This window comes from Schistocerca nitens, chromosome 4 (assembly GCF_023898315.1).
Source record: "Schistocerca nitens isolate TAMUIC-IGC-003100 chromosome 4, iqSchNite1.1, whole genome shotgun sequence".
In the NCBI taxonomy this organism is placed as follows: domain Eukaryota; kingdom Metazoa; phylum Arthropoda; class Insecta; order Orthoptera; family Acrididae; genus Schistocerca; species Schistocerca nitens.
Genome location: NC_064617.1, coordinates 506,739,304 through 506,762,024, shown reverse-complemented (window position 1 = coordinate 506,762,024; position 22,721 = coordinate 506,739,304). Strand labels below are relative to the sequence as shown.

Genomic DNA, 22,721 nt, shown 5'->3' with positions numbered 1-22,721 from the left:
TAAAAACATTGAAAACAAAAAAATATTTTCTCATCTTGCACAATTTTTGAAGGACATTGTTTACAGGAACAATGTTTTTGTTAAAAGATCTGTTGAATGCTCTCTTTCAAATTGTACTTTCAATACTCTCTTTCAAATTCTGAAGGTGGCAGGGGTAAAATACAGGGAGCGAAAGGCTATTTACAATTTGTACAGAAACCAGATGGCAGTTATAAGAGTCGAGGGGCATGAAAGGGAAGCAGTGGTTGGGAAAGGAGTGAGACAGGGTTGTAGCCACTCTCCGATGTTATTCAATCTGTATATTGAGCAAGCAGTAAAGGAAACAAAAGAAAAATTCGGAGTGGGTATTAAAGTCCATGGAGAGGAAATAAAAATTTTGAGGTTCGCCGATGACATTGTAATTCTGACAGAGACAGCAAAGGACTTGGAAGAGAAGTTGAACGGAATGGACAGTGTCTTGAAAGGAGGATATAAGATGAACATCAACAAAAGCAAAACGAGGAAATGGAATGTAGTCAAATTAAGTCGGGAGATGCTGAGGGAATTAGATTAGGAAATGAGACACTTAAAGTAGTAAAGGAGTTTTGCTATTTGGGAAGCAAAATAACTGATGATGGTCGAAATAGAGAGGATATAAAATGTAGACTGGCAATGGCAAGGAAAGCGTTTCTGAAGAAGAGAAATTTGTTAACATCGAGTATAGATTTAAGTGTCAGGAAGTCGTTTCTGAAAGTATTTGTATGGAGTGTAGCCATGTATGGAAGTGAAACATGAACGATAACCAGTTTGGACAAGAAGAGAATAGAAGCTTTGGAAATGTGATGCTACAGAAGAATGCTGAAGATAAGGTGGGTAGATCACGTAACTAATGAGGAGGTATTGAATAGGATTGGGGAGAAGAGAAGTTTGTGGCACAACTTGACTAGAAGAAGGGATCGGTTGGTAGGACATGTTCTGAGGCATCAAGGGATCACCAATTTAGCATTGGAGGGCAGCGTGGAGGGTAAAACTCGTAGAGGGAGACCAAGAGATGAATACACTAAGCAGATTCAGAAGGATGTAGGTTGCAGTAAGTACTGGGAGATGAAGAAGCTTGCACAGGATAGAGTAGCGTGGAGAGCTGCATCAAACCAGTCTCAGGGCTGAAGACAACAACAACATCTGTTGAAAACATACTTCGTTGACATTCCTGAAAAGTTCTTTTTATCAGAACACCTACAATCGTACTGGGCATCAATATTGGTGATGACAGCTGATGGTGGACAATTGATTATATTTTTATCCATTCTTCACGAAAATTTATTTCCCTGTTATTTTCATTAAGATGAGCGCAATATTCTGTACTCTTTATCAGAGTATTTACTTGTCTATAAGAGTAGACTTCTCATGGTTGAACAAGTTGGAGTACATCTCTTTAGTTGCACATACTGAAGATTTCTCATCATCCTGAAAGCTTTCGTCGTATAATTCAGGCTTTGCTTGTCCACTGCAAGAGTCAGTAATTAAGAGAAACCGTTCTTGACCAACACAAGACTTCAAACATCGGTTGAGACAGTCGTTATACAATTCTGTTGTTAGCTTCCCAGATTTGGATACGTTATTGCAATGTTTTTTTTTAAATTTTGCTCATATTCTTTCACTGATTTTGGATTCGGTGACTGAAGTTACCGGTTGCCTCTTGTAAACGAACAATCACTTACGTAGTATGTTTCCAGACAGACAAAGTCAGAGAATTGTAAAAATAGAGAGCAAAATGAATTTTAAATGACTGCTACGGTCGCAGGTTCGAATCCTACCTCGGGCATGGGTGTGTGTGATGTCCTTAGGTTAGTTAGGTTTAAGTAGTTCTAAGTTCTAGGGGACTTATGACCTAAGATGTTGAGTCCCATAGTGCTCAGAGCCATTTGAACCATTTTTGAATTTTAAATACCCTGCAATAAATACCTGCCTGCTCAGTGTTGATAACAAAATTTTTGTTGAAATTCGGTAACAGTTTTAACTTTTGGGTTCGAAAAGTGTCTGCAACAGCCAAAGTTTCTTCGATCGTCGCTTGAAACAAATCTTGTCACTTTTCGCTGACGAATGCCTTGCTTATTTTTGAATCTATGAACCCAACTGTCAGAAGCCTTAAATTCAAAATCTATAAACTATTGTGCTGCTGCTAAAGCCCACTGTTGTAAATTCCGTGTAGTCACCTGGTGATAATTCTCTCGGGCTTCAACAGAACGATCATACGTCCAAGAACTGTGTTCTGCGTACTTGATTGCCGGCTTGTTTTATTTCTTCTCCCCATTTGGATAAATATTCCTTGTCTCTTAACAAGCTCCATCCTTTTTTGTAACGTTTGTAGTTTCCACGTAAAGCGAGCCTTTGCGATATTAACAATGTTAATTTTGTAATCCAAAAAGGACGATCTACTTCTCTTGCCTTCTTTTCTTCTGGTTCACTTTCATCCCATGAGCCTTCGTTCTTTTCAAAAGGTTCATCTTCACAGTTTTCATTTTCTTGAGCCAGTTCATCATCAATCAAAAGTATTTTTTCAGCCAACGTGGACATAGCATGTAAATTTCTTCAATCATCATTGCTTCACGAAAAATTGTCATTAAAGATTCCGATGCAAAGAAATTATTTGCAGCAAGCAGCTTTTCGTAACAAACAACTGCATCTATTAACATGACCTTCGACGCTGCATTTTATAATCGATCTGCAGCTTCTGATACTTTCACGATGCCTTTATTGACGACATTTTTAATTGACGATGTTGTTAAAATTCCGATAAAATTTTACAGTACATAACGCATCACTCTCTGGGAAATTCAGGCATGTACTGGCATTGTAGCAGTTAAGGCCCATTGCTCGATTAGTTCCGTGCGGGCCTTGACACTTCCTGACCGTCTGCCTGATTGTATCTCGAACAATAGAGCAACAGTTACACTCTGCTTTTCCACGAAGACAACGGTTCCTCGAATTTATAGCGAATATTTACGAGTTTCCATAGCTTATAATATCCCATGATTTTGTAATAACTTTGTAAAGACAGTAAATAACACTTTAATTTACCTCAGTTAAATGCATTTGAAATTATTTAACTTTTTAAGAAGAAAGTAGTGGCGTCTGTAATTCACATTTTAAGTAGCCTGTCACAGCCATTCATTTACATTGTGCATTCTGACGGACTTAGGCAATTCCAGCAGGATAATGTGACACCCCTTCCTCCCTCCCCCCCCCCACCCACACACGTCCAGAATTGCTACAGAATAGCTCCAGGAACACTCTTCAGAGTTTCAACACTTCCGATGGTCGCCGGACTCCCCAGACATGAACATTATTGAGCATATCTGGGAAGGCTTTCAACGTGACTTCGTACTCTTACGGATTCATGGACAGCCCTGCAGAATTCATGGTGTCACTTCCTTCCAGCACTACTTCAGACATTGGTAGAGTCTATGCCACGTTGCGTTGCGGCATTTCTGCGTGCTCGCGGACCCCTACAAGATATTAGGCAGGTGTATCAGTTTCTTTGGCTCTTCAGTATATTTTTGCAGTATAGCGAAAATCCAAGGGAAGTTTTTCATTTCAGGTATTACCAGTTTACACGATCAACGTTTTAGGCGTAAAAATAGTTAATAAAGTATAGTCAGCTCTGGAACACCTAATATATAAGGGCCACCCAATGTGTGGCATAAGTAACTTGGCGCACGCTTTTAGGGAACATTCTCGAAGGCTCTTAAGATGTCGCAACTGTAAACACATGTATGCAAAGGAACAGGAACGCGGCTGCCTGGTTTCGACCGTGTGTGGCCCACCTGATGGGCGTATCCGGCAAGGTGTTACGCAGAATGCTCGGCTGTTGGCAATGAGGCAGGTCCGTGGCGGGGGCGCGGGCAAGTATAAAAGGCGGCGAGAGACTGGTCCCGGCACAGTAGTCGCCAGCCGCTGACATCACCACACCTCACAACATGTACAAGCTGGTGAGTGCCTCCAGAGACCACACAGTAGACACCAGTTAATACTACGACAGTCTCCATATACAATTAAATTATTTACCGCAGTGTACAGTGACTAGTTAGATCTTGGCTGGGCAACCAGCAAACGGATCCGGCACGCGATTGGTTTCAATCCTGCCTACGGAAGAAATCCGTCAAGTTACTCCTAATTGTTTGTTGAATGGGACTATCTCAATGCTGTGTTTTGTTTTCTATTCTTCTGATATTAACATTAGTAAGTAACCGTTGTTCGCTGTGGACGTATTAGACTACTCCACCTCTTGAAACTGAAGGTAGTTTATAATGTACTTGCCTAGCGCCTGTTGCTTGGTTAGCGTAGACTGTACGGTGTCCAAAGATTTTTTTTTTGTTTTTCTTTAATAGAATATTTACGTTATCCACAAATTGCAGCATCATCTAAACCTTTCACGCTGCTTAAGCCACTGGAGTCTGGTCTTTGCCGAATGTACTTCTGATGAGAAAGCGTGTTTGATAGCTGGAGTCAGAGGCCTTTGTTAATCCTGTCTTTTGAGTTCTTGTGGTGATATTTCGACAAAAACTGCCTTTCCCCAATACATTCCCTCAGAACTCAAATACCAGTTTTCACAGATTTAGCTTTAAATATGTTTTATATAACGAAATATTTTAATAAAATGTTTCATCCCCTATTTCATCCCCTTAGGGGATGAATTTCCAAAAATGATGCAGCATGTATTTTTTTATTTCCTACCGAGAAACCAAATACCTCTTTCATTATTTCTAACTATTTAATTAATACTGACATATTTACAAAAATTCCTTCATCCCCCACTTTACCCTCTTCGGGATGGAATTTCGAACAATCCCGTCTTAAACAATGCCGAAAATATGAGATAAACACCGCTCCATCCCCCCCCCCCCAAATTTCCAGTTTCTATCCTTAGTAGTTAAAAATTTCCAAAAAATCACTGAAACACGTAATTTTTTTTACTTTTGTTTTTGTAACCGATAAGTCAAATACCAATTTCCATAGATGTAGCTTCGAAAATGCTTTAATGGTTCTTTAATGATGATTTGTTTTTTGAAAAAGCTTTCACCCACTGTCTCAACCCTCTCGCGGTTATATTTCCAAAAACTCTGAAACACGTATTTCTTTGTTTCTAACGGAGAAACAAAGTACCAGATTTCGTTGTTCTAACTTCAAATTGCATTAATAGCGAAATATTTAAAAAAAAAAGTCCCGCTAATCGGGGACTTTCGAAGAATCCTTTCATGAACGACGCCAACAACACGTGAAGCACACCCTCTCCAAATGTCAAGTTCCTATTCTTACAAATTTGCTCTAGGCTATGATTAGTCAATCAGTTTGGAGATATCAGAAACGCGTGTTTTGAGGCATAATTTGTTGGCGTGACATATAGGGAAAGTGGTGCCATTAACATTGGTTCGTCATCCCGTAAACGGACGTTATAGTGCAGACTTTATGTGCTAGGAGCGCTGATGTCATGTCACGTGACGAGTTGGCCCGCGAGATTAAGTGAGTTATGAGTATCAGGCCAGTAGGTCACTAAAGGTTGCCCATGGCTCAGTTAAATCTTCGTGCTGTGATGAGAAACTTTGTTTTATATTGAAAAATGGCAGAATATTTATCTTTCCCTTAATGGTTTAATTCTCATGGCTGTTTCCACATACTGAACGCATGGCAGAATAAGGAATGTGGTCTGTTTCCAAAAAACACCACATGCTGTAATTTACTCGTGTCGTACGTAAACCCTCTCTTCTCGGCGAAGTTTTTTCACCTAAGGAACAGGACATTATTCGTAAAAGAACTAAATGTTCAGAAATAGGTATGGTCCTTTATTGTACACAGTATATATAAATGATCTAGTGGCTGACGTTGGAAGCTCCATGAATAGGTCCGCGAATGGACTGACAGCGGGAATAGAAATCGTGAGAACATACAACGGTGGAAAATTGTTACTAAATGTAGAGGAACTCTGATTTCTACAAGGATTTATAGTCGACTTGCAATATAAACAAGTAAAGTGTGTTGCGCATAAGTAGACGGAAATATTCTTTACTGTTTGATTAAACGTTTGCATAACAATCACTGGAAGTGGTAACATCCATTACATATCTGGGAGTACATATATATAATGGAACGACCACATAAAACTAATCGTAGGAATGGCAATTGAGATTCATTGGAATATTACGAGGAATTATACTCCACTCACGACGGCTGTCGCTTACAGTGCCCTTGTTCGACTGATTCTTCACTACCGTACGAGATAGGGCTGACAGAGGCAATAGAGATCCAAAGAAAAACAATCGGTTTCGTCACAGGTTCTAGCAAGCGCAATTACGTCACACAGGTACCAATCCAAGGTGCTACGAGGGAGGTGTTGGGAAACATAGGGTGATTTTTCTCTTAGAATTCAGAGGGCGTATGTTAATAAGAAGATCATCAAAATATGGCTTTCTCCTGTGTACATCTCGCGAAATGGCCGTGAAAGTAACATTAGAGAGGTTCGGGTTTTCATGGAGGCTTACCATCAATCATTCTTTCTAAGTACCATTCACATCTTGAACAGGAAACAGGATATGTGACAGTAATCCACAAAATAACCTCTTCCATCATAAGGTATCTTGCTGAGTGTAGATGTAGATGTAAATTCTACATTATACAAGTATATGTACCACTCGCTATACAGGTTGAATCAACTCCCGTGGCGGCAAGCCTAGGGGAAAATGGGATATAACTTTCAATTATTCTTGTCAGTCTACCTACTAAAAATCTTAGGAGTACCATTGGAAGTGGATGAACGTTTCTAATACTTTACGAACCAATGTAGCCAGAAAGCTACAAAAGTATTTTTGATGATAATTCCATGCAATTCAAATGGCTCTGAGCACTATGGGACTTAACATCTGAGGTCATCAGTCCCCTAGTACTTAGAACTACTTAAACCTACCAACCTAAGGATATCACACACATCCATGCCAAAGGCAGGATTCGAACCTGCGCCTATAACCGCTCGGCCACACTGGCCGGCTCCATCAATTAATATCTTTAATCAAGTCTGTGAGATACCGTGAAGGAAGAATATGTTGGCCAAATCACTACTGACTTCCTGGTCAGCTGTCCAGCTCCCATATAATGGAAGCATAACCACCGTATGTTGTGGGCATTATGTCACATACTTTCGATAAAAGAAGCTTAAACTTATGAAAAATAGTGTAGGAACTCATTTTCCACATTTCGCTTTAAATTTTTCCCGCTATAATGGACATAGAGGGGTGTGAAGGAAGGTAGAGTCTCTAGATCATGCATGACATAAAAATAGGCAATTGTAGTGAACCTTGGGTATCACTGAGTATCAGAACTGGTCGAATAATAAAGCACATACTTTTCAACATATTACGATACACATTTAATTGTACATTAAAAATAATCATAATATTCTGCTGATATTGTAACGCATTCTTTGTCATCGCAGATCGTCCTCGCCGCCGTGCTGGCTGTCGCCGCCGCCGCCCCCGGCTTCCTGGGCGCGCCTGCTGTCGCCTACACCGCCCCCGCGGTGGCCGCCGCCCCCGTAGCCTACGCCGCCCCCGCTGTCGTCAAGGCCGCCGTCGCCGCCCCCGCTGTTGCCTACGCCGCCCCCGCTGTAGCCTACGCCGCCCCCGCTTACCACGCCCCCGTAGCCTACGCTGCAGCTCCCGCCTTCGTCAAGACGCACTACTTCTGAGAAGACGCACTTCATAAAAAGCCAGCTATTTATTTACCCACCTTTTTCGCTGACATGTGCACAGCAATGGAGCAAATAAAGTGACTTCTAATGAAAAATTATTGTTTATGTTTATTTATTCTGATACCAAGGCGCTCATATTGTCTGGATCTGTCTGGGTATGTTTTCCATTTCATCTCAGAATAAAACTTACAGAATGCTCTCGCTTACAAGTGACAACACGGAAATGTCGCTGACAAAGCTGTGTTTAACTTGTTCTTGCTTGAACTGAGGAGATTTCAAAGATTAAAAATGCTTCTGAAACTCCTACTCTTTGATAAGGAATTTTTGCTAGTACCAATATAGACAACAATACAACTATTATGTGCTTCACAGTGATTAAAAATAAAATCAATGCAAACTGTGTTACTACCTCAGTGACAAATTTATCATTCTCGTTGTCACGTCTCCGATGCCTTACAGGATGCATGGGCAGTTTTCCATAAGAACCAGTAATGAAGACTAGGAAAATTCATAGAATGAGTGAATGACCCACCTATGCAATACTTTAACGTACACTACGTGATCAAAAGCATCCGGACACCCCCAATAACACACGTTTTTCATATTAGGTGTATTGTGCTGCCACCTACTGCCACGTATTCCACATCAGTGACATTAGTAGTCATTAGACATTGTGAGAAAGCAGAATGGGGCGCTCCACGGAACTCACGGACTTCGAACGTGGTCAGGTTAATGGGTGTCACTTGAGTCATACGTCTGTACACTCCTAAAGATCACTAGGTCCACTGTTTCCGATATGATAATGAAGTGGAAACGTGAAGGGACACGTAGAGTACAAAAATGTACAGGCCACCTCGTCTGTTAACTGACAGATACGGCCGACAGTTGAAGAGGGTCGTAATGTGTAATAGGCAGACATCTACCCAGACCATCACACAGGAATTCCAAACTGCATCAGGATCCACGGCAAGTACTACGAAAGTTAGGCGGGAGGTGAGAAAACTTAGATTTCATGGTCGAGCGGCTGCTCATAAGCCACACATCATGCTGGTAAATGCCAGACGAAACCTCGCTTGGTGTAAGGAGCGTAAACATTGGACAACTGAACAATGGAAAAACGTTGTGTGTAGTGACGAATCATGGTACACAATGTGACGATCTGATGGCAGGGTGTGTGTATGACGAATGGCCGGTGAGCGTCATCTGCCAACGTGTGTAGTACCAACAGTAAAATTCAGAGGCGGTGGTGATATGTTGGGGTAGTGTTTTTCATGGAAGGGGCTTGCAACCTTTGTTGTTTTGCGTGGCACTATCACAGCACAGGTCTACATTGATGTTTTAAGTACCTTCGTGCTGCCCACTGTTGAAGAGCAATTCGGTGATGGAGACTGCATCTTTCAACACGATCGAGCATCTGTTCATAAGGCACGCCCTGTGGCGGAGTGGTTACTGGACAATAACATCCCTGTAATGGACTGGCCTGCACAGAGTTCTGACCTGAGTCCCATAGTACACCTCTGGGACGTTTTGGAATGCAGAATTCGTGTCATACCTCACCGAACGACATAAGTCTGAACAGGAATTTCAGTCCCAGACCACCTGTCTGTGTGATACCCCTGTGCAAAATTGCTACGTGAAAAATTCGTAGCCGGCCGAAGTGGCCGTGCGGTTAAAGGCGCTGCAGTCTGGAACCGCAAGACCGCTACGGTCGCAGGTTCGAATCCTGCCTCGGGCATGGATGTTTGTGATGTCCTTAGGTTAGTTAGGTTTAACTAGTTCTAAGTTCTAGGGGACTAATGACCTCAGCAGTTGAGTCCCATAGTGCTCAGAGCCATTTGCCAAAAATTCGTAAACCAGGACCAATTTTCTATGTTGAACATAATAATAGCTCTGGAACTCTCTAAAAGTACTAGATGCAGTAAAACGTGTCCACTTTTGAACGCAACGATTAGGATAGTACAATAAAGTATTACTATATCACAATCCGACCAAGGGTGGAGCCCTTCTCTGACTGTGGTCAAGCTTTACAATCCTCAGACTAAGGTGTACGCCGATACCTTTCCTAGCGAAAATAGTTTAGCATTCAAGGTAGAGAACTTGCGAAATTCTTATTTTTGTGATGCTTGTACGTACTGTGAAGATTTTTGTTACATAATAGGAAAGCAAAATAATGTCTGCGCTAAGAAGCAATTCTGCGAAGAAACACCGTTAGAGTGTGTTTATTATTTATATTGAGGTTACAGTAAAGTTTATGACTACATGGCTGCCTACTTTCGTAGATGAACACTAAAACCACTTACAGCCGTGAAAATGACTATTTAATCAGGCCATACGAAAGTTTTTCTTCGATGTTTCCCTTCGCATCCGTTAATGTACAATGGGATGGAGGTTATTACCTTATATTATCTTGAAAACCAAATCAGAAAATATGCCAACTGGAGCAGCGTCTGCTTGTTGTCTGACCCGAATATCAGGAACGGCACGGGCAGTCTTTACTATTAGCTACTTCAGTTTTGTGCGTCATAGGGGTTGAACGTACACCTTTGGTTTTATGCCTTTGTGTATATGATTAAAGTAGGCTGTTTAGGTTGTTATGTTTGTAACGCCACGTAGCGCTCTGTAAGAAAATCACTGACTGTGCTGTGTGCAGTCTGTGGCTGGTTTGCATTGTTGAAACATTTGCTATTGTAATGTTGGACAGTTGGATGTGAACAGCGCGTAGCGTTGCGCAGTTGGAGATGAGGCGCCAGCAGTGTCGGGTGTGGGAAGAGATAAGGCAGTATTTTGAGAGCGGACGATCTGGACGTGTGTCCATCAGAAAGAGTAAATTTGTAATATATATATATATATATATATATATATATATATATATATGAGATCACTTTTGAACATTACTAAGGTAAATACATTGTTTGTTTTCTGTCAAAATCTTTCATTTGGTAACTATATCAGTAGTTAGTGCCTTCAGTAGTTAGAATCTTTTATTTAGCTGGCAATTTTGGCGCTTGCTATATTGCAGTAGTTCGAGTAACGGAGATTTTTGTGAGGTAAGTGATTCAAGAAAGGCATAGGTTATTGTTAGTCAGGGCTATTCTTTTCTAAGGATTATTGAAAGTTAGATTGCCTTGCGCTAAGAAATGTTGTGTGTCAGTTTAGTGTTGATCAGAATAAGTAAAGAGAGAAATGTCTGAGAACGTTCAGTTTTGCTCAACTGTTTGAAAATCAAATAACGTAAGAGGTTTTCCAGCACTATCATTTTCAAATTTTTCTAAGGGGACGTTCAATATCTACATCTAAATCTACAGACAAACGCCACAAACCGCGGTATGGTGCTTGGCGGAGGGTACATTGTACCACAACTAGTCATTTACTTTCCTGTTCCACTTGCAAATAAAGCGAGGGATAAACAGATGTCTGTATGATTCCCAATGATCCCAAATTCCTCTTATCTTCGTGGTCCTTACGTGGAATGTACGTTGGCGGCAACAGAATCGATCTGCAGTCGGCCTGATACGCAATAGTGTCTAGCGAAGAGATTGTCGTCTTTCCTCCATTGATTCCCATTTCAGCTCACGAAGCATCTCCATAATACTCGCATGTTAACCGGTAACAAATATAGCAGCACGCTTCTGAAATGCGTCCTGGTGGGAATCTCAACTACTCGAGCAGTACTCAAAATTGGGTCTCATTAGTATACTAAACACGGCATCCTTTATAGATGAGCCATGCTTCCCTAAAATTCTCCCAAAAAACCAAAGCTGGCCATTCTTCCTGCATACTAGTGTCCTTAGATGACTGTGTCAGGCAGCACGCTGCTAATGCCGTATTCGAACATAAGAGGGCAGTTTTTCTTACACATGTGTACTGACTTACATTTTTCTATATTCAGAGCAAGTTCCCATTCATTACACAAGCGAGGAATTGTGTCTAATTCGTATTTTATCCTACAGTCACTCAACGACGACACTTTCCGTGCACCACAGAGTCGTCAGCAACCAGCCAAAAATTGCTGTTCACCCTTTCCGTTATACCATTTATACATAGAGAGAATAAGAGCAGTCCTGTCATACTGCTCTGGGGCGCTCCTGATGATACCCATGTCTCTGATCAATACTGGTCGTCGAGGGCAATGAACGTATTACTTAAGAAGCCTTCGATCCACTCAGATATCTGGGAACCTAATGCATCTGCTTGGACCTTCGTTAACAGTCTGTATAAGTAATAATCCGTCGGTATAATAATTGATCGACATGTAACCGAATTACTAATATTAAAAGTGAAGGAATAAATCCTGTAGGAATAATAATGTAGACTAACGCAACAGAACTGTAACTTAAAGCAAATAAAACTTCATTGATAGTCAGAAATCAGAGAATGGTGGCCTCCTGTTAATGTGGATTCAAATGAAAGCAAACAACTACATAAAAACTAATAAAGCGCAGCAGTACAAAATGAACGAGGACACACACTTCCAAAGATGTTTTGCTCAAACATGGAGGCTATTTTGGAAGCCGCCATCTTGTAATTTCTCGTAATTTCCTGGCAGAAAGCAGTTCAAGTGACATATCAAACAGCTAGAACATTACACAAGAAAATAATGATGCCTTCGATTAGAGCTTACTTTAATTACAGCTGGAGATGTTCATTAAAAGTAACCAGAAACCAGATGGCGTTAACACAAGCCATTTGCATTGGTATTGTCCTGATATCACGAGAGATGCTATGTTGATAACATTGGTAACATTAACCCACAGGTTTGCCTCCGCCCCATCTCCCATATTACATAACTTCGAATTTCTGTTTATCCATTTGGTTTTGTTGTAAAAGTTTGGATGTATAGCTATGGCCGACCTAAAATGAATTTGGATTAAGACTTTGAAGAGATAAACGAAAGGACATTTCGGTCCTTTTTTCAACAAATGTCACACCTTATAAAATCATTCTTAGGTTATGCTCCATAACATTAACGAAAAACATTTCGTGTATACCACCACACGCTACTTAAGTATGTACTGTGCTCCGATTAGCTTCTACAGTATTTCGCCATGTGGAAGACTTCAGAATTTCAAATGGTGTTCGTTGCATTGCATTCACTTTTAGACGTTACAGTCAGTGGTCGCGACGTAATTCCTTGCCCTGCGCTAGAATAATCATGAAGACCTCTCCGTCCTCTCGTTCACACAGCGAACACAACTATGATATTGACGTCTTGAGCCTACAGTCGAATACCCTATGGTGTGCACCCTCATAGAATATGTCCTGTGGATTGTACAGATACATTGGTTGCATGCTGGAAGATGGTTAATACACATTAAAATACTTTGGCGTTTCAGCTGACTGGCACTGTAAGTTAGCCTTGGTCTTCAATTTATTTGAACCATTTTAATAAAAATTCTGAAATACTTCAATCTGTTTATAGCTGTTTTCCGCAAGCCCTAGGGATAACACATTTGACAATAACTTATATGGCGACAACGGCTAACATAAGCAAACTCAACGAAAACGGATCTGTAGGTCTCATAAGAAAACGAGTAGTCACTGCTGCAAGAGGGATAAGTGAAGCTAAGGAGGTACAAAACTTATGCATTCTTAATATAGTGCAAATCGTCTCATAGAGGTTTGTCCGTGCAATGACCATGTTCATGAAGTTTGTCTAAACTGAAACAACTCTGAACTTTATTTTCATGCAAAGGCGCTAATCCCCGAACAGAAAGCGAGCTGTTATCTTAGCGTTTGATGAGAACTAATGTGAAACATGTTCTGGAAGCACTGCTGCATTTGTGATCAGTCCGCTGTAAGGCCGGCCGGAGTGGCCGTGCGGATCTAGGCGCTACAGTCTGGAACCGCGTGGCCGCTACGGTCGCAGGTTCGAATCCTGCCTCGGGCATGGATGTATGTGATGTCCTTAGGTTAGTTAGGTTTAAGTAGTTCTAAATTCTAGGGGACTGATGACAATAGAAGTTGAGTCCCATAGTGCTCAGAGCCATTTGAAACATCCGCTGTAAGAGAGATTACCTAAAAATGCTGAAAATAAATAATATTTAGTAATACTCCTGACGGTGCTAAGTGTGTAAGATATGTGTGAGTGGCGGTGCATGGAATCATAGTGTGGCCTGTTGGAGACTGTTAATAACTTGCTCTATTAGGAAACTACCCCTTCTGCAAGTTAAGCAGTCATACATTGAACCTCATTCATCAACAGCTAAATTCAAACTAACAAAGTACTACAGAAATAATAACTTTACAAGATACATAACATACTGGTATCGAAGAATGGAAAAAGTTGTTACTGAATGAAGGGCGTTTTTAGTATTTAGCATGATCATGGACAGTAATAGAAAGCATGGATTCCGGTCCACATGGGCACATCAATCAAACGCGCCCACACAGGACTAAGCTCCATTTTCAGTCGTAATGCCAAGTAAGAACAAAAGATTTATTGTGCCTAACCTCAACATCGGGAAAACAAGGTCATCGTCCTTGAGTCCAACCGAATTCCGTTTGCAGTAGGCGATTTCACCAACAGATCCAAAGCAGCATGATGGGATACATAAACCTGCTACCGTGTGCCCGAGCAGAACCAAGGTAAGAACAGGAGTGTTTGGGATCATACAACCACTCCGAGTTCAAAACGAATTACCGTAGCTAGCAACTGATTGAGCATCACAAACCAAAGACCCTCCCATGAGGCATGTCACGCATCCGGCTAAGTCAAAGAGCTATTGAAGACAACAAAACATCGATAGCAGGATGTCTACTTGTGGGACTTTTAGTTTAAGACATAGGTGTATCTTAGCAACGTATCAATGAAACGAATCGTGGGAAAATCAGATGCATTTCGTCGACATCAACAAGTTTCATTTTTAAAGTATTGCATTCCCCTTGACAGTTGTCTTCTTTATTTGATTTTACTATCGGTAGTGTTGATGCAAGTCAAACAGGCAAAATTATTTAGTCTGATGGTAACGAATGAGTTTCGGCTACGTTTTAGAAGAGTGAATAATTTCTTACATTAGTTTTCTGTATAAGAAAGTTACATATAATCATAGCGAAGAGACGGGATCTTCATGGAGCATGCTGTAAAGGACAGAGGTTATAAACTTTTATTTAAGTGTTAACATTTTGTTGACATTTCCCTTAAGCAGGACACAGAAGAGAATGTAACGGAATTCATAGCACATCAGAGGTTTAATCCATGGGGGCGTAATACAGTCGGAGGTAACACGCAAACGTGGAAAAAGGTACGGTGATATTTTTTAAATCAAGAGCTATGCACTGTTTCACAGGTCGATTGAAAGACATGAGTAGGAATGCAGTTCTCAGGAGATTAATCTGCTTTGCTTTCATCCCAGTTTGCAAATAGTGCGATTTTCGTTTGAACCTTATACGCAACATGGAAAATCACCAACTGCCCGCACCATGAATAGCATTCGAGAAATATTTAGAAGGGCTTTCGGGGGATACCAGTGATTTATAAAAGAGGCAGTGAATATAGTTCGTTCCATTTAAAAGTTTAATGTCATATTACGTCTGAGCATAACTAAAGGCCAAATGAGTAATTTATCTATAGTCAAGAAGTTTTTTTGTTTTGATTCCAGTTTATTAATCTCTGTTCATTCCAAAAGGGAAGAAATTAGTTTACACTTCCGTTAATACTGATTGTTTTATGTGGCACGGTCTTCGCATTTGGTAAAACGGCATACAGATAAGGATATTAAATCTACAGGCTAGAATCTTTATGATATTTGTGGCGTAACTTCGCTATGTTCTCGTGTTGGAACCAGGCGTATGATCAATCTCTTCATCCTTGAAACGCAAAGTGAAGTGTATTGTATACGTATATATTAAAATACATATATAATCATCTATTACTTTGCAGTCAGTCAAAGCTGACTTTCCGCTACATGTTTGATGTATAGTTATACTACTTACACACTTACGATGGAGTACACAACTGTAATATGCGTAATAAAAACAAACACTGTTTGCCGAAAAAAAGTAGCAACGCCGAGGTAGAGGTCACAGGTGTCAACAGAATTGAGCGGAGCTCTTTACCAAATTGGCTGTTTGTTCGTGCATGCTAAACATAGGACAGCGCTCACGTTTTATTAATCTTGGACAATGACTATACTGTCGTCTTATGAACGCAAAAATACCTCAGACGAGAGGACTGTAAGGAGTACTACAGTTTTTAAATCTCGGAGCATGTTATTAGTCCCATTTGACGGTATAAATAAAGAATACCTCCATCACGCTCCTATTACCGCGGTATAACTTCGATATAATATTCATTTTGAGCCAAAATTTCTTCTAAAATGTATCAGATTTTAGATCACGTCTTCCAATCTAGTCCACTGGTTTTGCACTGTGAGATGTATTTTCAGCTTTGCATTTATAGTTTTTCTCACTTTATGCACCATATGTAGTTTATTTATCTTCCTTGTTGCTACTTTGACTGAGACACAATTTATGAAGAGAGCTGTATGGCGCAATGCATACGTTGGTTACTTCGCACAGTCGCACTTATTAAAATATTTCAGACTGTAATGTCTTGTTCGGTTGAATTTCTTGATGAAACCCCATCTGCGGAGGACATTTCAAATGAGGTTGTAGCTGTTTCGAATGTGCGATGCACAACCTGGATCGCCACTGGCTGATGTAAAATTCCATTTCCACGTGCTCCTGACTAGAGGCGTGGCGTCACACAATTTGAATACTCGAGCGCATTGCCCGTTTCTGGTGTCTGTCGTCGTCCTCAATTGCCGTCACCCCATGGTGGAAGACTGATACGCCATCAGAATCAAGATACGATTTAGTTTAACACCCTCCTTTTCCGATTAAAATTGGTGAAGTGTTTAGTTATCTCCATGACTTCCCTGTATAACCAGTGACAGTACCCACTCATGGCTACCAGTATCTCTTATCAAATCGAATCCGGCTGTCTCCGCGCAGCAAACCGTGTGCCGCATTACCTGATCTATCTGTTTGTTCCCCTCTACAGTTCAAATGGTTCAAATGGCTCTGAGCACTATGGGACTCAACTGCTGTGGTCATAAGTCCCCTAGAACTTAGAACTACTTAAACCTAACTAACCTAAGGACAGCACACAACACCCAGCCATCACGAGGCAGAGAAAATCCCTGACCCCGCCGGGAATCGAACCCGGGAACCCGGGCGTGGGAAGCGAGAACGCTACCGCACGACCACGAGATGCGGGCCCTCTACAGTTGTCCTTACGTTTTTCTACTTGTTTTTCGACAGTTATTTTAGTAGTGCCCACATATATGGCACACATTTTCCCAGAATATTTAAACAAATGTGGCGTATCCGGCAGCGAAAACTTACATTTTGCTAATTCGCAGGAATCATTCTCAAAATGCCTCTTTTGGGTTAACGTAGTAACCTGCTATGCTGTGCCATAAGCGTCGCTGGACAGTCTTGGAGACATATTGTCTGTATAGCATTATTGCGTGGTTAAAGGAATCACAATCAAGAGAATGCATATAGGTCCTCTACGTGTACAGCCGATGTCGTTATCCTCAAATTTAATTACAGCAGCAAAGTAAAAAATAAGTAAAGAAGGTCAAAAATTCTTGTCAGCTTGCTTTACAGTGTTTGCAGAGGATTCATCCGTAAACATTGGCGCTGCAATAGTAGAAGTTTGTTGCGAAATTCAGGAAGACTTGTAATTCATGAAAGCGTAGCGCAAAGATTGGCAAATCACTTTCAGAATAATAAATGTAATACGATATTCGTTAATACGCGAGAAGATTGCATATTGTTGACTACACCAACCTCACATAGGACTCACACATGTCGACTATAAATTACCAACTCGTTTCCAGAAAAGGGATTTAAATCTGATAACTCACGCAAACGTATCTGATGACGTGGAAAACGTTTTATTTATTTATTTCAAAAGGGGTGTGGTTTTCAGTGTTCCGAGCGGTTTGAAGTGACCCGCCGTTACTTACAAAAAATGGTTCAAATGGCTCTGAGCACTATGGGACTCAACTGCTGAGGTCATTAGTCCCCTAGAACTTAGAACTACTTAAACCTAACTAACCTAAGGACATCACACATATCCATGCCCGAGGGAGGATTCGAACCTGAGACCGTAGCGGTCTTGCGGTTCCAGACTGCAGCGCCTTTAACCGCACGGCCACTTCGGCCGGCCGGTACTTACACCAGGCGTACTCAACTGCTTGTTAGCTATATTACTTTCTCTTTCTTTCCCTATTGGTTTTGCCACCTGATACTACGGAAGCTACTCTCTGATGCCTTCACACATGTTTTATTGTCCTGTCCCTCATTCTAAGTTGACAGATTCTATGGAAGTATCTGTCTGTTTTTTTTAAGTCGTGTCCCCATTATCAAGCACAACATCAGATCTAGATAAATGAAAGAACCTGAGATTTATTGGTAGAGCGTTGTCATTAACTGACGAAGGAAGCGGATTACGAAAATGGAGACAGACAGATTCTTGGGCATCGTTCTTAAGTCTGGATTCCTTGCGTAAAACAGAAGATATAGAGAAAATTCAAGAATGGTTAACGGGATCTGTCACATGTTTATGAACTCAGTGCGATAGCGTCAGAGGTGCTTTAAGAAGCAACAGCGTGGAGTGAGAAGAGGTAAACAGATGATGCGATATGTATGCTCCACACACCGTGCAGTTAACTGCAGAGCACAGATGCAGATGTACGTGATCGTTTGATACAACTCTTTCATTTGCTACACTCTACGGCTCTATATGTTTCCTGTTAGCAGGTTCATGTTAAAATATGTCCTCCGTCATCAACTTTTCGACAGAGGTACATGATATGCCATACAGGTGCCAGTGCTTTTGTATGGGTTATCTCTAGTATGGGATTCTGTGAAAAGCTGTGTCTGCAGTAGCATTCAAAACGTGAATAGTATTCCGAAAATTCGGTATCACTAGGGTAACTTGAGATGTTGTAGTCTTCAGTCCGATGCAGTTATGCACACTAGACTCTGACGTAGTTTTCATCTCTGCTTAACTATTGCAAACTACACCCATTTAATCCTGATTACTATAGTAGCCCCCCCCCCCCACCCATGAAACATGGACCTTGCGTTGGTGGGGAGGCTTGCGTGCCTCAGCGATACAGATGGCCGTACCGTAGGTGCAACCACAACGGTGGGGTATTTGTTGAGAGGCCAGACAAACATGTGGTTCCTGAAGAGGGGCAGCAGCCTTTTCAGTAGTTGCAGGGGCAACAGTCTGGATGATTGACTGACCTGGCCTTGTAACACTAACCAAAATAGCCTTGCTGTGCTGGTACTACGAACGGCTGAAAGCAAGGGGAAACTACAGCCGTAATTTTTCCCGAGGGCATGCAGCTTTACTGTATGATTAAATGATGATGGCGTCCTCTTGGGTAAAATATTCCGGAGGTAAAATAGTCCCCCATTCGGATCTCCGGGCGGGGACTACTCAAGAGGACGTCGTTATCAGGAGAAAGAAAACTGGCATTCTACGGATCGGAGTGTGGAATGTCAGATCCCTTAATCGGGCAGGTAGGTTAGAAAATTTAAAAAGGGAAATGGATAGGTTAAAGTTAGATATAGTGGGAATTAGTGAAGTTCGGTGGCAGGAGGAACAAGACTTTTGGTCAGGTGAATACAGGGTTATAAATACAAAATCAAATAGGGGTAATGCAGGAGTAGGTTTAATAATGAATAGGGAAATAGGAATGCGGGTAAGCTACTACCAACAGCATAGTGAACGCGTTATTGTGGCCAAGATAGATACGAAGCCTACGCCTACCACGGTAGCACAAGTTTATATGCCAACTAGCTCTGCAGATGACGAAGAAATTGAAGAAATGCATGATGAAATGAAAGAAATTATTCAGATATTGAAGAGAGACGAAAATTTAAAAGTCATGGGTGACTGGAATTCGTCATTAGGAAAAGGGAGAGAAGGAAACGTAGTAGGTGAATATGGATTCGGGGTAAGAAACGAAAGAGGAAGCCGCCTTGTAGAATTTTGCGCAGAGCACAACTTCATCATAGCTAACACTTGGTTCAAGAATCATAAAAGAAGACTGTATACATGGAAGAAGCATGGAGATACTGACAGGTTTCAGATAGATTATATAATGGTAAGACAGAGATTTAGGAACCAAGTTTTAAATTGTAAGACGTTTCCAGGGGCAGATGTGGACTCTGACCACAATCTGTTGGTTATGAACTGCAGATTGAAACTAAAGAAACTGCAAAAAGGTGGGAATTTAAGGAGATGGGACCTGGATAAACTGAAAGAACCAGAAGTTGTACAGAGTTTCAGGGAGAGCATAAGGGAACATTTGACAAGAAAGGGGGAAAGAAATACAGTAGAAGAAGAATGGGTAGCTTTGAGGGATGAAGTAGTGAAGGCAGCAGAGGATCAAGTAGGTAAAAAGACGAGGGCTATTACAAATCCTTGGGTAACAGAAGATATATTGAATTTAATTGATGAAAGGAGAAAATATAATAATGCAGTAAATGAAGCAGGAAAAAAGGAATACAAACGCCTCAAAAATGAGAACGACAGGAAGTGCAAAATGGCTAAGCAGGGATGGCTAGAGGACAAATGTAAGGGTGTAGAGGCTTATCTCACTAGGGGTCAGATAGATACTGCCTACAGGAAAATTAAAGAGACCTTTGGAGAAAAGAGAACCACTTGTATGAATATCAAGAGCTCAGATGGAAACACAGTTCTAAGCAAAGAAGGAAAGCAGAAAGGTGGAAGGAGTATATGGAAATCTATACAAGGGTGATGTACTTGAGGAAAATATTTTTGAAATGGAAGAGGATGTAGGTGAAGATGAAATGGGAGATATGATACTGCGTGAAGAGTTCGACAGAGCACTGAAAGACCTGAGTCGAAACAAAGTCCCGGGAGTAGACAACATTCCATTAGAACTACTGACAGCCTTGGGAGAGCCAGTCCTGACAAAACTCTACCATCTGGTAAGCAAGATGTATGAGACAGGCGAAATACCCTCAGAATATAATAATTCCAATCCCAAAGAAAGCAGGTGTTGACAGATGTGAAAATTACCGAACTATCAGTTTAATAAGTCACGGTTGCAAAATACTAACGCGCATTCTTTACAGACGAATGGAAAAACTAGTAGAAGCCGACCTCGGGGAAGATCAGTTTGGATTCCGTAGAAATATCGGAACACGTGAGGCAATACTGACCCTACGACTTGTCTTAGAAGCTAGATTAAGGAAAGGCAATCCTACGTTTCTAGCATTTGTAGACTTAGAGAAAGGTTTTGACAATGTTGACTGGAATACTCTCTTTCAAATTCTGAGGGTGGCAGGGGTAAAATACAGGGAGCGAAAGGAAATTTACAGTTTGTACAGAAACCAGATGGCAGTTATAAGAGTCGAGGGGTATGAAAGGGAAGCAGTGGTTGGGAAGGGAGTGAGACAGGGTTGTAGCCTCTCCCCAATGTTATTCAATCTGTATATTGAGCAAGCTGTGAAGGAAACAAAAGAAAAATTCGGAGTAGGTATTAAAATCCATGGAGAAGAAATAAAAACTTGGAGGTTCGCCGATGACATTGTAATTCTGTCAGAGACAGCAAAGGACTTGGAAGAGCAGTTGAATGGAATGGGTAGTGTCTTGAAAGGAGGATATAAGATGAACATTAACAAAAGCAAAGAGAGTCTCATGGACTGTACTCGAATTAAGTCGGGTGATGCTGAGGGGATTAGATTAGGAAATGAGACACTTAAAGTAGTAAAGGAGTTTTGCTATTTAGGGAGCAAAATAACTGATGATGGTCGAAGTAGAGAGGCTATAAAATGTAGACTGGCAATGGCAAGGAAATCGTTTCTGAAGAAGAGAAATTTGTTAGCATCGAGTATAGATTTAAGTGTCAGGAAGTCGTTTCTGAAAGTATTTGTATGGAGTGTAGCCATGTATGGAAGTGAAACATGGACGATAACCAGTTTGGACAAGAAGAGAATAGAAGCTTTCGAAATGTGGTGCTACAGAAGAATGCTGAAGATAAGGTGGGTAGATCACGTAACTAATGAGGAGGTATTGAATAGGATTGGGGAGAAGAGAAGTTTGTGGCACAACTTGACTAGAAGAAGGGATCGGTTGGTAGGACATGTTTTGAGGCATCAAGGGATCACAAATTTAGCATTGGAGGGCAGCGTGGAGGGTAAAAATCGTAGATGGAGACCAAGAGATGAATACACTAAGCAGATTCAGAAGGATGTAGGTTGCAGTAGGTACTGGGAGATGAAGAAGCTTGCACAGGATAGAGTAGCATGGAGATCTGCATCAAACCAGTCTCAGGACTGAAGACCACAACAACACAACAACTGACTGCTCAATATGCAGACTGAATAACATAGGGAACGGTATAGAGCCCTATTTGATTCAGTTCTCAATTACCATATGCGTGCCCTTCGACGATTACAAGTGAAGATATATTTCGTAATGAAATCTTGGGACAGTCTCGACGTGTCTCATCTACAAGTCGAAAGCGTAGAGTTTGGTGCTTTGGAACAAGTGAACACAGAGGTACTGAACACACAAACGTAGGAGAAGTTGTCTGGCGAACACAAAGTGTGAGGCTGCCCGAGCAGTGAGGTTACGTAAGCAGACTGACCACGACGCCACAAAGACTTGAGCTGTCCGTCACCGCTAGACGGCGCCTTGTTTCGTTTTATTGCTGCTCCACACAATAACGGACGGTGGATTACATCCGCCTCGGCTCGTAAATCACGGGCCGCCGGGCGTCAGTCAGAAGGGCGACGAGTGTGTCGCAGCGCCTCCTTCACGCCCTCTGGCGGCGGCCAAGGCCGCGTGCCCGGTGAAAGTGTTCAGGGGCGAGGCCGGCCGCCCGCCGAACGTCCCAAGGGAGACACCTCCATCTGCGTTCCGGACCTCCGCCAGTAAGATCGGCAGGAGGTGATGGCATCGGACCCACATCCTCCAACACGTACAGTTTCTTGTGGGACTGATGTC

The 22,721-nt window shown here is 41.5% G+C and overlaps 1 protein-coding gene across 1 annotated transcript; it reads left to right on the top strand.

Annotated features, from left to right (window-relative positions):
* Positions 1 to 3,873: 3,873 nt before the first annotated feature.
* Positions 3,874 to 7,815, top strand: LOC126253441 (cuticle protein 16.5-like). Its single transcript, XM_049954787.1, has 2 exons — positions 3,874 to 3,971; positions 7,466 to 7,815. Exons 1-2 carry the CDS (start codon positions 3,960 to 3,962, stop codon positions 7,715 to 7,717), a joined length of 264 nt encoding a protein of 87 aa, XP_049810744.1. The 5' UTR covers positions 3,874 to 3,959; the 3' UTR covers positions 7,718 to 7,815.
* The last annotated feature ends 14,906 nt before the right edge of the window (positions 7,816 to 22,721 follow it).